General features: G+C 50.6%; 1 protein-coding gene across 1 annotated transcript in view; it reads right to left on the reverse strand.

The window, feature by feature from the left end:
• Window positions 1-15,241, reverse strand: part of EVI5L (ecotropic viral integration site 5 like) — a 1,294,704-nt gene that overhangs the window by 1,050,928 nt on the left and 228,535 nt on the right. Inside the window, exon 3 of the mRNA XM_086928161.1 lies at window positions 7,787-7,994. Within this exon, the coding sequence (XP_086784287.1) occupies window positions 7,787-7,965 (179 nt within the window). The 5' untranslated portion in view covers window positions 7,966-7,994. The remainder of the gene's footprint in view (window positions 1-7,786; window positions 7,995-15,241) is intronic.

Below are 15,241 nucleotides of genomic sequence, written 5' to 3' on the forward strand. Positions count from 1 at the left end.
ACGGACTGCCCCAGATGGAAAGGAGTAACCACCTTAGGCAGAAAAGCAGCCCTGGTCCTGAGTACCATTCTTTCAGCATGAATGGTGAAGAATGGGGGCTTTGAACTAAGAGCTTGAAGTTCACTTACCCTCCTTGTGAGGTAAATGCGACCAGGAAGACCGTTTTAAAAGACAAAAGTCTCAAGGGACACCTGTGCCAGGGTTCAAAGGGAGAACCCATCAAGTAGGTTAAGACAAGATTTAACTCCCATTGAGGCACAATAAAGGGAGAAGGAGGAAATTTATTAGTGAGACCCTTCAGAAACCTTAAAACAACAGGAGATTTGAACAGTGACAGCTGATCCGGCAAACAGAGAAAAGCAGACAAGGCCGACAAATAACCTTTGACAGTAGCCACTGCAAAACCCTGCTGGGCTAAGGAAAGTGCAAATTGACGAATATAGGACAAACGAGCCCGTAAAGGGTCAATGGACTTCTCCCCACACCAAGCAACAAATTTAGACCACCTATAAGAATAGACGGACTTGGTGGAATATCGCCTGGCTGATAAGATGACATCCAACACATCGTGAGAGAGAGAAAAAGAACTCAGGTTGCCCCATTCAATCTCCAGGCATGAAGGTGTAAGGTCTGGAGGCGGGGGTGTAGAACCTGCCCCTCCATCTGGGAGAGGAGATCTGCCCTGTAAGGGAGACGGAGCGGAGAGGTGGAGAAGATCTGTATACCACACCCTTCTTGGCCAATCCAGGGCGATCAATATAACTTGGGCCCGGTCTTGGCGAATCTTCCTCAGAACCAGAGGAATCAAGGGTATGGGAGGAAACGTGTAAAGGAGTTGCGAGTCCCAACTCAACTGAAACGCGTCCCCCAGCGTCCCTTGCATCGGAAACTGGAGACTGCAGAATGACGGGCAGTGAGCATTCTCTTGAGTGGCAAACAGGTCCACCTGAGAAGTTCCCCACGTCCGGAAGACGTGACGAACCACTTCCGGGTGAAGCCTCCACTTGTGGTCGGCCGAGAACCGCAGACTGAGACTGTCTGCACGTACGTTCAGAACCCCGGCCAGATGATTTGCCATCAGACAAATCTGATGGTCCTGAATCCAGGACCAGAGACGCAGAGCCTCTCTGCAGAGACACCGCAACCCTACTCCTCCCTGCTTGTTGATATACCACATCGCGGTCGTGTTGTCCGTCAGGACTTGAACTGACTGACCGCGAAGGGAAGGGAGGGAGGGAGGCCTTGAGCGCTTAAAGTATGGCCCACAACTCCAGAAGGTTGATGTGAAGCAACCTTTCCTCTGGAGACCAAAGACCTTTGACCTCCAGATCCCCCAGATGAGCACCCGACCCTAGAGTGGATGCATCTGTTATCACTGTGGCCCCCGATGGAGGCAGTTGAAAAGGTTTTCCCTGAGACAGATTGCCTTCCACTCCCCACCAAGACACATCCGCCGTAGTTTCTCTGGAGATCCTCACTGACTCCCTGAGATCTCCGTTGTGCTGATACCACTGCCTGCGGAGGCACCACTGGAGTACCCTCATGTGCCAGCGTGCATGGTTGACCAACAGAATGCAAGAGGCCATCAGACCGAGCAGACGAAGGACCTTCAGGACTGGAACGACCGCTCCATTGTGAAATAAAGATATCATTTCCTGTATGTCGTGAATCCTTTGAGGAGGAGGGAGTGCATGACACACAGTTTTGTCCAGTACCGCACCTATGAACAGGTTGCGCTGGGAGGGCACCAGGTGAGGTTTGGGTACATTTATCGAAAAACCCAACCTGTGCAACAACTGAGTTGTCTCTTGCAGATGATGGAGCACTATCTCTGGAGATTCTGCTCTGATCAGCCAATCGTCCAGATAAGGGAATCAGGAATCCCTGACCTTCTGAGATGTGCAGCCACCACAGCCATCACCTTGGTAAAGACTCGAGGCGCAGTAGTAAGTCCAAACGGAAGGACCGCAAACTGATAGTGTTGCGACCACACTGTAAAAACGGAGATACTTCCTGTGTGAATTCAGGAAGGGGATGTGGAAATAAGCATCCTGTAAGTCGATCGACACCATCCAGTCTTCTTCCATCAGCGCCTGAAGAACCTGCGCAAGAGTGAGCATCTTGAACTTCTCCCGTTTGAGATACAGGTTCAAAAGCCTGAGGTCCAGGATTGGACGAAGTCTGCCATCCTTCTTGGGGATCAGAAAATACCGGGAGTAGCACCCCTGACCCCTCTCCTGCTCCGGAACCACCTCTATCGCACCTTTTCTGAACAGTGCCAGGACTTCTTTCTGCAAGAGCAACAGGTGGTCCTTCAAGCAAAAACCTTGGCAAGGAGGGTAATTGTGAGGGAACTCCCGAAAGGGAAGAGCATACCCATTCTCTACAAGATTGAGAACCCAAAGATCTGATGTAACCGATTCCCAATCTCGTAGAAAATAAGTAAGCCGACCCCCTACAGGACCCGCATGATCCGAATGGTGGATCTAGGGCTGCTTTGCTGTTGTAGGTGGGGGGTGGGTATTAGAGGAGGAAGTAGAGGAGGAGGAGGCTTGATGTCCACGACCACGACCCCTTTGTCTACCTCTATAGGACTTGTACAAAGGATTTTGCTGCTGCTGGTTCTGCTTATTGGAACGAAAAGTAGATCTTCCAAAACCCCTGTACTTCTTAGCCAAAGAACCTCTTGTCTGTAAGCCCAAGGACCTTGCAGTCGCTCTACTATCTTTAAACCTTTCTAAGGCAGCATCAGCCTTTTTCCCAAAAAGGCCAGTGCCATCAAAAGGCAAATCCATCAGAGCAGCCTGAACATCAGATGAAAATTCGGACGACTTTAACCAAGCGGCCCTTCTAGTGGCGACTGAAGATCCCATTATTCTAGCCACAGAGTCCGCCGTGTCCATGCCACGCTGAATCACCTGGCGAGCCGCAGCCTGCGTGTCAGACACTACCGCATTGAAGTTCTTTCTATCCTCCTCCGGAAGCTTAGATGATAACTGCTTAACCGTGTCCATCAACGCATGTACATATCTGCCCTGCAGACAAGTAGCATTTGTCGATTTCAGGGCCATGCTACTTGACGAGAATACCTTCTTAGCATTCTGATCCAGCCTTTTTGAGTCCTTATCCCCAGGAACCTGGGGTAAAGCACCTGCCGACCTCTTTGAACATGCCGCCTGAACCACCAGACTTTCTGGCGAAGGATGGCAAGTCAAGAACTCAGGATCACCCGGTGCCACCCTATAGCGTCTCGTCACTGTTCTAGACACTGCAGGAGCAGACAGAGGCCTTTTCCAGACTTCTAATATCGGTTCAGTAAGAGCCTCAGTGAATGGGAGAGTCGGCTCAACAACAGAAGAAGGTGAATGTAGAACCTCAGTAAGGATGTTAGATTTAAACTCTACAGAAGGCAAAGTCAAGTTCAGCAGTTCTGCAGCCTTCTTAATAACAACATGGTAGGGTGCCACATCCTTAGAGGGTGCATCAGAAACTGCAGGCAACTCCCATTCTGGCGAAATTTCCAAACCACTTGCACTATGTAGCTCCTCAAAATAATCCTACTGTTCCTGAAGTTCACCTTCCTTCACTTCAGGGTCCTCATATTCCTTCTCTTCCATGAGACGCTGATCTCTACGCCTCGACCACTCCAACCGAACCGAAGTCGTCGGATCCGGTAACGACTCCGACCGAGTCGGGGCCGGCGTCGAGTGAGGAGCTGGAACAGCTTGAAAATGGGAAGCCGGAACCGGCGTCGAACCTCGATTCCGATCCCGAGGTCGCTCCGGAGCCGGCGAAGCCGTGTGTGGAGTCGATGACCTCGGCGGCACCGCCGAACCAAGCCAAGGTGGATATGGCATCGGCATAAACGGCATAAAAGGCGCCGGAGCGTAAGCTTGAGGGACACCCAAGTTATATGAAAATGGACCAATGGGACCAGACGGTGCACCAGTAGGGTACATTGCCCTCGCATACAAGCCAACATAGCATTAAGGAAATGCGAGGGGTCCTGACCAGGACCAGGAAACAGAGGGTACGAACCCACTGGCTGCTCCAAAGGAGGCTGCACCGGAATCGTTTCTTCTTGACCTTCCTGTTCCTCTGGATGATGCGCCGGAGTCGCCGAAGCCTGGGGATCCACAACTTCTTCCTCATGTGCCGAAGACTGACACAGATCCAGAGACGGATCCGGTCCCGGATCCGGAGAAGGCTCTCGGGACTGCAAAGGCGAGGCTTCACCTACTGGCTGACGAGATGGTGAGGGAGACAAAAAGTCCTTACAATGTTTTCGAGAAGAAGACCTCTTCTTCGAGTCCGACTCCCTGCCGGAATGATGCCTCGAGCTATGCTTCTTCCTCTTATGTTTTTTCTTCGAGGAACCTGAAGCATGTCCCGAAGCCGATTTCGACGCCGACTCCGATCGGGACCTCTATCTCGACCTAGTCTTCGACCTCGGCTTAAACCTCGAGCGTCTCGATCTTGATCTCGAAGACCTCTTGGCATCCTTTCCTTTTACCTTGGCCAGTAGGAGTTTAGCTTCTGTTTCTCACAGAGCCTTCGGGTTCATTTTAGAACAGGATCGACAGCCTTCAACATCGTGTTCCGATCCCAGACACCACAAGCAATCACCATGAGGATCGGTTATGAACATCATCCTGGCACACGATCCGCACTGCTTAAAACCTGTCTTCTTCTACGACATCTTCGGCGTAAGACAGCAACTCGAGAAAGATACAGAAACACACAAATAGCAACAAAGTTACTATCCGTAACACAAGAGATCCCAAGAAACCGTTAGCGTCAACGACGCGGAAAAAAGGGAACTGATGTCAACACGCCGACGTAAACCTAATAAGGAGTCGGTGACGTCAGCCGGAGTCGCGCGCGATGCCGTGCTCCTGTGACGTCATCCACACTGGCGTGCTACAACAGAATTTTCCGAACGTTGCTGACGCAGGGGGATATTCACAAGGTGAGGAATCCACTGGCAGATGTATGTATGAGAATAAGTTGTCAGAGGCGGAAATTGAGGACAATTAGCTCATTTGCCCTTTGGCTTGGAAACAAACTATCCCACTAAGACAATGGAGTTGCACCTCCCTGTAGCAGTGGTCTTCACAGTTTTTAATGCTGCACATCTGTCAACGCCCCCCCATACACAACCCCACTGCCTCCACCACTGGGAGGGGGGGGCGGCAACTCATCGGGGTACCCCTCTCAACTTTTCACATTCTATTAAACTACCAATGTTTAATTATGCATAGACGTATTTAAAAATTGCAGTTAAGTTATGTGAAAGTTTTACAAATGCAATCAAATACATGAGTGCCAAACATACCATTCTGGTCAGGAAGGCCTTTCTAACATGTTAAAGTATCCACTGTGTGATTATAGGAAATGAGGGTGGGGGAGATAAAGAATATTTGCTTCCTTTTCCTTTGACACCTTCTCCCAGCCAGAATATAAATGACAAACGTTGTACTGATGGTCCATTATAGAGCGGCCTACTGGCGATAATTGTTTTCTGTTGAAAACAAAGGACTACTATGAGCATAATGCTTCCCTGGGATCGCTTGAAGACACATTTAGGGGGGCCATCCTCCCAGTTTGAAGACCCATGCTGTACAGTAAAAACGTTTTTTGGACCGAAGAAGTTTTGGCTGCAGATACAGCTTATTTCAGCCCTAAAGAGTTTCATTTAACTTAAATCCCTCTGGGGCTAACGTGTTTTTTATTAATAACTTAATCCTCTGTGGTGAATGGATGACTTCTTCTTGATACCCAAAAAAATCATAGCGAGGGGGACAGCTCCGGACAGCTACTGGCCTGGGATCTTTGGGGGAAGACTACCAAGCCCCTCCCCACTATTCTTTACCTACGGTCCCCTCAGGGACAAGACGTCTATATGCAATGGGGCATAGAGGATGCCTTTAGGTCTCACTTGGAACAGGTATATAGGAATCCATCCCCTCCTGATCCACAATGCATTGATGCCTTCTTAGCCCCCATACCTCTCATCAGAGTTGGGAGGGGTTGCAATTCGTGAACTGAAAGCTGCACTCTGGAGGTAATCCATACAGCCTTGGGCAGCTTCCTGGAAGGAAGGTGCATGGCCGTTTTACCAGACCTTCGCCCTCATTCTATCTCAGTGCTTACAGGGGGTATACATGAGGGCCGGGAACCTGGGGGTGATCTCCAAGTCAATGTAGGAAGGCTGCTTCTCTATGAATTGAAGCCTGGTTTATAGGCCACTCACAATGATGAATACAGATACTAAAGTCCTCTGCAATTGCGCCTGGTGCTCACGCAATAAATTCATAATGAGCAATGGGGATTTATACCCGGGCATAGAACTAGCAAGAAATTCTAGTGCTTAGTGCATGTCCTACATGAAGTGGAGGGCAGGAAGGAGGAACTAGCGGTGGTTTCCATCAATATAGCCTAAGCCTTCGATACTGTTGATTGGCACTACCTCATGCGGGTGTTGGAGGCAATGGGCTTCAGGGCGTGCTTTCGCACCTGGATTTGCATCTTGTATCCGGGTCCTCCAGCAAGAGTTTGTGCAGGTAAACTATGCTCAGCTACCTGGGAGGTGGGCAGGGGCAAATGCTAGGGCTGCACCTTATCACCCCTCCTCTTTGCCATATCATTGGAGCCCCTGGCCATCCAGTTCGGACAGTCAATGTCTGAATGGGGGATTAGGGTAGGAGACGGAATGCATCTAGTTTGCTTCACAAACCTGACATAGCTTAAAAATAGATCCTGACTTTGAATCTTCAGCTCCAAAAATATCTGCTTATTTTCTGTACTTGAGGTGAGACAAATATTTATGAGAAGACAGAATTTCAAAACCAGTCAATCTGAAGACATTGTTCAAAGAATTTACTACTGCCTGATACACGTGGTAGACACAAGACCGCTTCAAGCCAGCCAGGGATCATTTAGCAAACACTAGGGAAGTCAACCCTGAGCAACAATGTGCTACACTAGACACCCTGATAAGTGATTCTGACAGTTGGTTCTCCACCAACTAGAAAGATTTGCACTTGATATAAACATTCTTTTCTCCTGTACGTAAACCAGACATTTCAAACATATATTTATATATTGGTTAACTGTTTGTCATGCAGACTGAGTATTAGGCACTAGAATTTCTTTCTTCTGTCTTTACCCATTTATTCCCACTTGCTTGGAGAGAATGAACTTTTATCTAACCATTCAACTTACAAATTAAAAGAGAAAAATACTTTTACACTCTATATGTACTTTATTTCTAGAGGGAGTCTGTTCTCCTTCGCACAGGTTTCAATTAGTCGGGCCCCACTTTTAAGTTGCTTTGCTGCTCACACTGGTTTCTAAATTATCCTACATATATTTGGGCGATGGGCACTTTTCTAGGCAAGCTTTGAAGTGGACTGGTTCTGCCTAGAAAGGTGAGTTAATGCCATTGCATCCAAGAGATAGTGTTTTTCTGCAAGAGCTAACTCATTTGCTTTTTCCCTGAGCAAGGCTCCTAGTTGTCACACCCAGACTCTGTAATTATAAGAAAAGGAGGACAATCACAGTTATACAAGGATATCACTGTTTAGAAAAATGTTCGTTTGCCATTAGCAGTTAAGTGTAACCACTAGATTTGGGGTATTGGACATTGGGACACACTCAAGGTAAACTTATGAATTTGGTGCAGAACTAGATAACTCCCTGTACATTACCTCAAGGTAATAGTATGACTTTGGAGACTTCTGTGCCCAAAGCTCCAGATTGTCGAGACAGTTACCCGTTTAATTACCTGTTCTGCTCCTCCAGTTTGGCTAACAGTTCCAGCTCATCAGGACTCAGGTTCTCTGAATCCGAGGGGGAGCAAGCAGATGTTGAGTGGATGGAAGAAAGGGCATCGTGTGAGGAATCGTCAGGGCTGGCTGCAGGACTTGCCATTTTGGGAAGACTCAGCGAAACTTTGATTTCCATTGGTGAAGAGGGAATAGTGTCCGTGAAGCCTACATTGCAAACAGAAAATTTGTCACACACTTTTCCATAGCAACAAATGTAATACATTATTTGAAAAAAACGACTACTGTTTAAATACTCATATGGCAGTACCTACCTTTTTGGGTGTTGATGTTAGGATACATTTGCCAGTTCCTACTGAGTGCAGGTAAAACCAAACCTCAGTCAGCTTTCCAGATGTTGGAGGAATCTGCAAAGCTCAGAAATAAGCCTAAGAGTGGCAGGCAACGAGTTCAAAAGGGTGGGTCCACGAACCAAATATTTCTGGATACCAAGCCTAAGGGGTTTAAAGAGTGTAACTTTCAAAAGGCCCTGGCCAGATGACTATAGGGGCCTCCAGGCGAATGCCCCTGTTGACAGTAACTGAAGAAGCAAAGAGTGTTGTCAAAAAAGGACTCATGGATAATGCAGAAAGTTTCAAAAGCCACTCTCGCCTAGATGGGAAGGCAACACACTTTCTTAAGTAACAGCATGGTATGGCTGAATCTGGTGAACTGTTCAGCAGTCCCCATTATTTTTCATAACCGGTTGCATGGATACCAATGATTTAGTAAACCCCAAACAGATGGTGTTGCCATTCTCAAGTAGTCTATTTAAGAAGGGATTGACAAATATTTACTCTCTTGAGGACTGCCATCTCTATGCAAAACCTGCAAAGATGAAGTGCTCAGGAAAATACCACTGCTGAGTCTTGTGCAGAAATCACTGCTAAACCTAAATCCAAGGTTCATTACAATTCCTACAGGATACGAACAAACACCAAAGGTGCCTGGCGAGTAGATACCTACCATAGCTCAGTACCCGCTTCAACACATCTATAAGCATCTCCATTTTATTGGAATTCAAATTAAGCCAGCAGCTGCCACCCACTATGACTTCTTTCCTGCATTGTTATTAGACCTTTGCACGAGGGCATACCTACTGCCAACCCACGAAAGGGCAAAATGTCATCGGCACGCATGTTGAACTGACTATTCCATATTGATGGTAAATATCAATTACTGGATAGTGAGGCTACGGAGCACTCTGGCTCACCTAAAACAAGAGCATGACTCTTATAAAGGTTAGCTGCTTTCCTCCTGCTCCGGTCTTCAATTTTTAATATGGGTTGAAAAAAGATAAAAGCTGCATTGTTTTATTTTGATTTTCAGCATAATTTAAAATTGACTAGAAGACATAAAAAGCTAAATATCAAGTAGTTATTTAGATTCTGAGTTATTGTCCCTACAGTTCTTCAGAAAGGCGTTCAGAGGCTTACTCCCCATCACCAAGCCAAATCTCCTTACTCACTAAAACCTATCTTTACCTTTAATGATTTTTGTCTGGGCCATGCAGTGGATATCCTTAGTCTGCATCTCTGCTGGGATGCTTTAACAGACTACATGCCAAGCATTTTAGTCAGAACCACTGGCTGGAACTGTGCTATTTGAAGGAATCCATATGTCCCAATAACTATTTTATTAGACTGCATTTGCAAACCTGCATCAGAAGGATCCAGGTGGCTTTCGATCATCTTTGCCAAAGCCAGCTCATGTCCTTTCAGGATAGCTCTAGTCGCCACTTTATCACCTGCTGCAGTAATTCAAGTAATGTAGTCAGATAGTCCACATTAGGGATCACACGTTAAGAGGCGCAGCAGAGAGTTGGAGCTCTTCACCATAGTGTTGCAGGCACAAGAATCTCCTTGCTAAAAGCATCAGTCCCCCTTTTTCTCATTTTCAGGGTAAAATATGTAATGGGCAGAGGAGCTTGTAAGTGTTGTTCTATTGACAATGACTGGAGAAAGCGTGGTGTCCACAAAGTTTGTAAACCCTCTTTATAGACAAGGCTACATAACAGGAACAGTGATTTTAGATCTTCCATTCTATGATTTAAAATCATAGAGAAACCGGCACTGTGTCCCACTGCCTGGCCCTGTATAATGATCTTTGTAGCTTGCCTTTTCTGAGCCATCGAAGTACATGATATCATCTGCTTCCTCTGTAATGCCAACTGTCTGGTAACTGCTATGTTGAAGTTTCTTGTTGTGTATACATTCAAGAAAAGATATTTTATCAAAAAAAATCATAGAGAAAGCATTGCATTCTTAACATCATAGAATAAGTATAGTTGAAGCTTTCTCATAACCATATGAAATTATAAATGTTGCAGAAGGACAGTCTATACTTCCTTGTATCCATAGATCTGACATCACTATCATTAAACTACACTCTGAACCCCTTGAATTATGTGAATACCTCAGACTCTCTTTAAGATCTACAGATAACCATCTTTGCAAACTACACATCTTTTAACATCCCCCAGTAAAAAATTTCATGTTCATATAATGGAAATCATTACCGCAAATTCTACCCCTCACTCCTAAGATATATTCCTATAGGACTTCAATCTTTATTGGGACCACCTCAATGATAATTAGGTCAATGTTGTGCAAGATTTCCTAGAAGACCAATCCCTGATTCAAGCATGTAATCTACGAACCCATACTAAAGGCTCTACACTGGACTGGATCATCTCCAAGGAAAAAGCTGTTAAAACAATCTCGATCTTTCCTTGCGATTAGTCAGATAACCATATAATTACTTTCCAAATACCAGCCATTAAAAAGAAAGCAGCTTCCTTCATCACGGTCCGGAGGCTCCACGCAACAGCCTGCCCTACCTCTCACTATCCCTGGTCACTCTGAGTGGATCATGACTCGGGGCAAAGGGACCAAGCCGGACCCCCCCCAGCGACGACCAGAGGTGCATCTGTGGCTTCCATGTGGGGTAAGGCGGGTTCGTCGCCATCTTCCGGGGGTCCCCCGTCATCAGGGGGGAAGCCCCTACCGCCGGCCGACTCCCCTCCGGTGACTCAGGCCTTCATGTCCTCCTTCATGGCGGATCTTAAGTCCGAAATTGGGTCCCTCAGGACTGAGGTCCACACATGAGTCAAGGAACTGCGCAAGGAGGTCACCGACCTCGGCGACCGGGTTGATGGCCTGGAAAAGACGGTTGATTCCCGCACCGAAGACCTAGAGCAGATCTGGCAGAGAGTGGCGACCCTCGAAGAGCAACACATCCAGCTCCAGATCAAGCAGGAAGATTTGGAAAACAGGGGGCGCTGCAACAACCTCCGCATACGGGGTGTGCCACTCGGAGAAGAGGGGACTAATACCATGGCCTATGTGGCGCTACTCCTGCAAGCGGTGTGGGGCGAGGAGGACGCTCCCCCACCGCGTCTTGACCGCGCACACCGAGTCTTTGGAGCGGGGGGCAAAGCCGGCCTCCTCCCGGACATTGTCGCCAGACTTCATTACTTCACAGAGAAGGAGGCCATACTCAAGGCGGCTAGGGACACCCCGGACCTGCGGTACGAAGGCCACAAGATCCAGATCTTCCAGGACCTGGCCCCCACCACGCTCCACAGAAGGAAGGTCTTCCGTCCGATCACGGAGAGGCTCCGGGCCCTCAACATTTCCTATCAATGGGGCCATCCCTTCGCTCTCATCTTCAAGTGGGAGGGCAAACGAAGGGCCCTCCTGTCCTACCAGGAAGCGGCGCAATTGCTTGAAATGCCGGAGTCCCCGGATCACAGCCCGGCCCGCTCTCGCCACCAAGAGAAGGCTCCTCCGCGCCCCGACTGGTCCACTGTGCGTAAACGTCGCCGGTCCCCCCCTGTGGATGCCCTCTCTACCTCGCAGACCAAGCAGGACATCATTGCTCACATTCGCTCCCTTGAGGGCGACCGCGAGGAGCAGGACTCACAGCCTCTCGCTTCTGGCACTGAGGGCGGGGACCATCCTACGACACCAGAAGGCCATTGATCAAGATCACTGAGGCCCGAGCTGCCTTGAGCCTACACTTGCCCCTTGGGCACACGGACTTACCCTACCGCGACAAGGCGGCCTGTTCCTGCTGCCCTTGGAGGGGGACCCCCCTTCTCTCTAGCGGGCCGCCCCTGTGGCTTTCCCCCCCTGTGGGGGTCGGGAGCATCGGACATTGGACAACACCTCTCCTGAGCCCTGCACCACACCACTGAGCTTCGGGGTCCTCCCGGCCACAGGTCTGCACATGCGGACCCCATGGCTCGACTCACCCCCGGACTACCTAGCGGCAGCGGGGTGGACGAGCTGCGAGACGACTGGATTTCATTTCATCTACCCAGATCTCTGCTCCCTCCCTTTGTTCCGTAGGAAGTGACATTCCTGAGTTCATCCAAACCCTCGGGTAGAGGATGCCCGGTACCTGGGACAATGTACACTGGCCCTGTTGGCCTGTTTTGGTTATATCTCTTCTTTGCGCCCTTTCTATCCTTTCTCTCTCATCTCTTCCTACTTTTCTTATGCTCTGCCTTCTCTTACTGTTCTCTCCCCGCGCCTGCGGAGGGGTGGCATGGTGGGTCCTACGGGGGTTGACACGCTGGAGGCGAAGTGAGGCTGCCGCTGCCATGGCTGCGGGGGGATTTGCTACACTGGGTTTTGCGCGGCTCCACTCCCCCTTAGTACTATGACAACGAACACCCCTACACCCTTGAAGGTCCTCTCCCTCAATGTCAAAGGGCTTAACTCCCCCAACAAGCGAAATCAGATATGGCGCTACCTCCTCCACCACTCCCCTGACATTATCCTCCTCCAGGAGACCCACCTTCTCAAGGGCGACACCAAACGCATGGCACACCCTAGATACCCCACACAGTTCTGGGCATCCTCTGACACCAAGACAGCGGGGGTGGCAATCCTCTGCAGGGCTGGCATTAGGCGGGGACCCGCGAAACCCTTCAAGAGCGCTGACGGGCGTTTCCTCCGAGCCACGGTGCAGGTGGGTCGTATACAGCTCACCCTCGGATGTGTGTATGCGCCCAACCAGTCGCAGGACAAATACCTCCAGACACTCCTGCGGGATCAGCTCCCATCGGGTGACCCTAACATGATCCTGGGCGGGGACTTCAACCTTGTCTGGGACCCTGAGCTGGATCGTGCGGGGGCCTCCTTCAATGGCACGGGAGCAATGTCCTCTACCCTTAGAACGCAGCTCACGGACCTGGGACTCGTGGATGTGTGGCGCTACCACAACCCGGGGACCCGGGACTACTCCTTTTATTCACACTCCCATCGGACATACTCCCGAATCGACTATCTCTTCACATCCCTTGAATTGGCCCGAGACTCCCTAGCCGCCGCTATATCCGACATTTCCCTGTCGGACCACGCCCACGTGGAACTTTTGCTGCAGGACCCCCTGGCCCATGCCACCCGTGAACGCCGATGGGTGCTCCCGCCGAGAGTCCTTCGGGACCCGGAGGACGTCGCCAGCATCCGTGACGCCATAGACTCGTATTTCGCTATTAATGACACCCCTGACTTGCCCTTTCATACGATCTGGGATGCCTTCAAGGCCACCATTCGGGGTCATATCACCTCCCTGGCGGTGGCGCGGAGGAAGGAGGCGTTCAAGATGGAAACCGACCTGGCTAGCGAGATTAAACAAGCGGAGGCCCGGGACCGGGACTCCCCTTCACGGGCGTCAAAGAGAACTCTCGCCAACCTCAGGGGGCAACTCCGCGCTCTGCGCACCAACAAGGCGGAACACTCCCTGCTGGCGCTCAAACAACGCTACTATGAGGGTGGGGACAAAGTTGGCCGCCTTCTGGCTGGCAAGCTGCGGGCACGTGCCGCTAGGGCCCACATCGCCAATGTCAGGCGGCAAGACGGCACCTGCGCCACCTCTGAAAAAGCCAAGCAGGCCGCATTTGTCGCTTACTACACTTCTCTATATGCTGAGGAGCCTACCTCTACGGAGGCACGGGAGGCCGTCCTTGCGGATTTTGAGGGGTCTCCACTGTCCCCGGCGTGTGCAGCTACACTAGAGGGCCCCCTGCAGGAGGAGGAAGTAACGGAGGCTGTTAAAGACCTTCCCACTGGGAAAACCCCGGGACCGGACGGCCTGCCGTTGGCCTTCTTTCGCCTGTTCCTGACCCAGCTCCGCCCGCATCTGCTGCGGCTATATGGTTCCTTCTCTGACACCACCGGCCCATCCCCTGACATGGGCCTGGCGGAAATTGCCCTGATCCCCAAGCCTGGGAAGGACCCCACTATATGTGCCTCCTATCGTCCCATCGCCCTCCTGAACACTGATCTTAAGATTTACACCAAGATCCTGGCCAAACGGCTGGACCCGTACATGCCGGGTTTGGTTAACCCGGACCAGGTGGGTTTTATACGGGATCGTCAGGGGGGCGACAATGTTCGCAGGCTGGCACACTTAGTGGGGAAGGTGCAGCATTGGGATATCCCGGCCTGCCTCCTCTCACTAGACGCGGAAAAGGCCTTCGACCGGGTCGATTGGTCCTTCCTGCGGGCGGTCCTCCGGAAACTAGGTCTTGGCCCTAACATGATCTCTAGGTGCATGGCCCCGTACCTCGGGCCGCAGGCCAGGATTCGGGTCAACGGCCAACTGACATCGCCGATCTCGATCCACAGGGGCACGAGGCAAGGATGCCCGCTCTCACCGCTCCTGTTCGCCCTAGCGGTGGAACCGCTGGCGGAGCTGATTAGGCGCACTCCTGACATTCACGGGATCCCCCACGGGGGGCGCTCCAACAAGGTAGCACTGTTCGCGGACGACCTGATCCTTACCCTTACGCGCCCTCTGGACTCTCTCCCAGCGGTGCATAAAGCCCTCACACTGTTCGAGCAAGCGTCCGGCCTCAAGGTTAACCACACCAAATCTTGGGCACTTAACCTTACCATCCCCGAGGAGGAGGTCTCTTCCCTGAAGGGGGTCACGCCCTACCGATGGGCGGAAGATCACATTAAATACCTGGGCCTGGACCTCACGCCCCACCTTGACTCGTGGTCCTCGAGGAACTGGGCCTCTTGCCGCAAGGAAGTTCTGGCGGACCTGCGGAAATGGAAGCCCTTGATGATTTCTTGGCTGGGGCGGCTCAATGCGGTCAAGATGTCGGTCCTCCCCCTTATTCTATATGTTTTCCAGTGCCTACCCACCCCGATCCCGCTCCACTGCATCAGGAATCTCCAACGTGACCTTACGTCCTTCATATGGGGTGGCAAGCGACCCCGGTTTTCGCAGAAGGTTCTCATGGAACCAAGAGACAGGGGCGGTCTCGCCTGCCCAAATCTCCTCCACTACTACTGGGCGGCGCATCTTCGGTTCGTGATAGAATGGGGTGCACGCGAAAGCGACAAGCACTGGTTCCACATGGACCGAGTAGTCACGGGGCGCACCATATGGGATCT

The sequence above is a fragment of the Lissotriton vulgaris genome, chromosome 1_1 (assembly GCF_964263255.1).
Source record: "Lissotriton vulgaris chromosome 1_1, aLisVul1.2, whole genome shotgun sequence".
Classification (NCBI taxonomy): Eukaryota; Metazoa; Chordata; class Amphibia; order Caudata; family Salamandridae; genus Lissotriton; species Lissotriton vulgaris.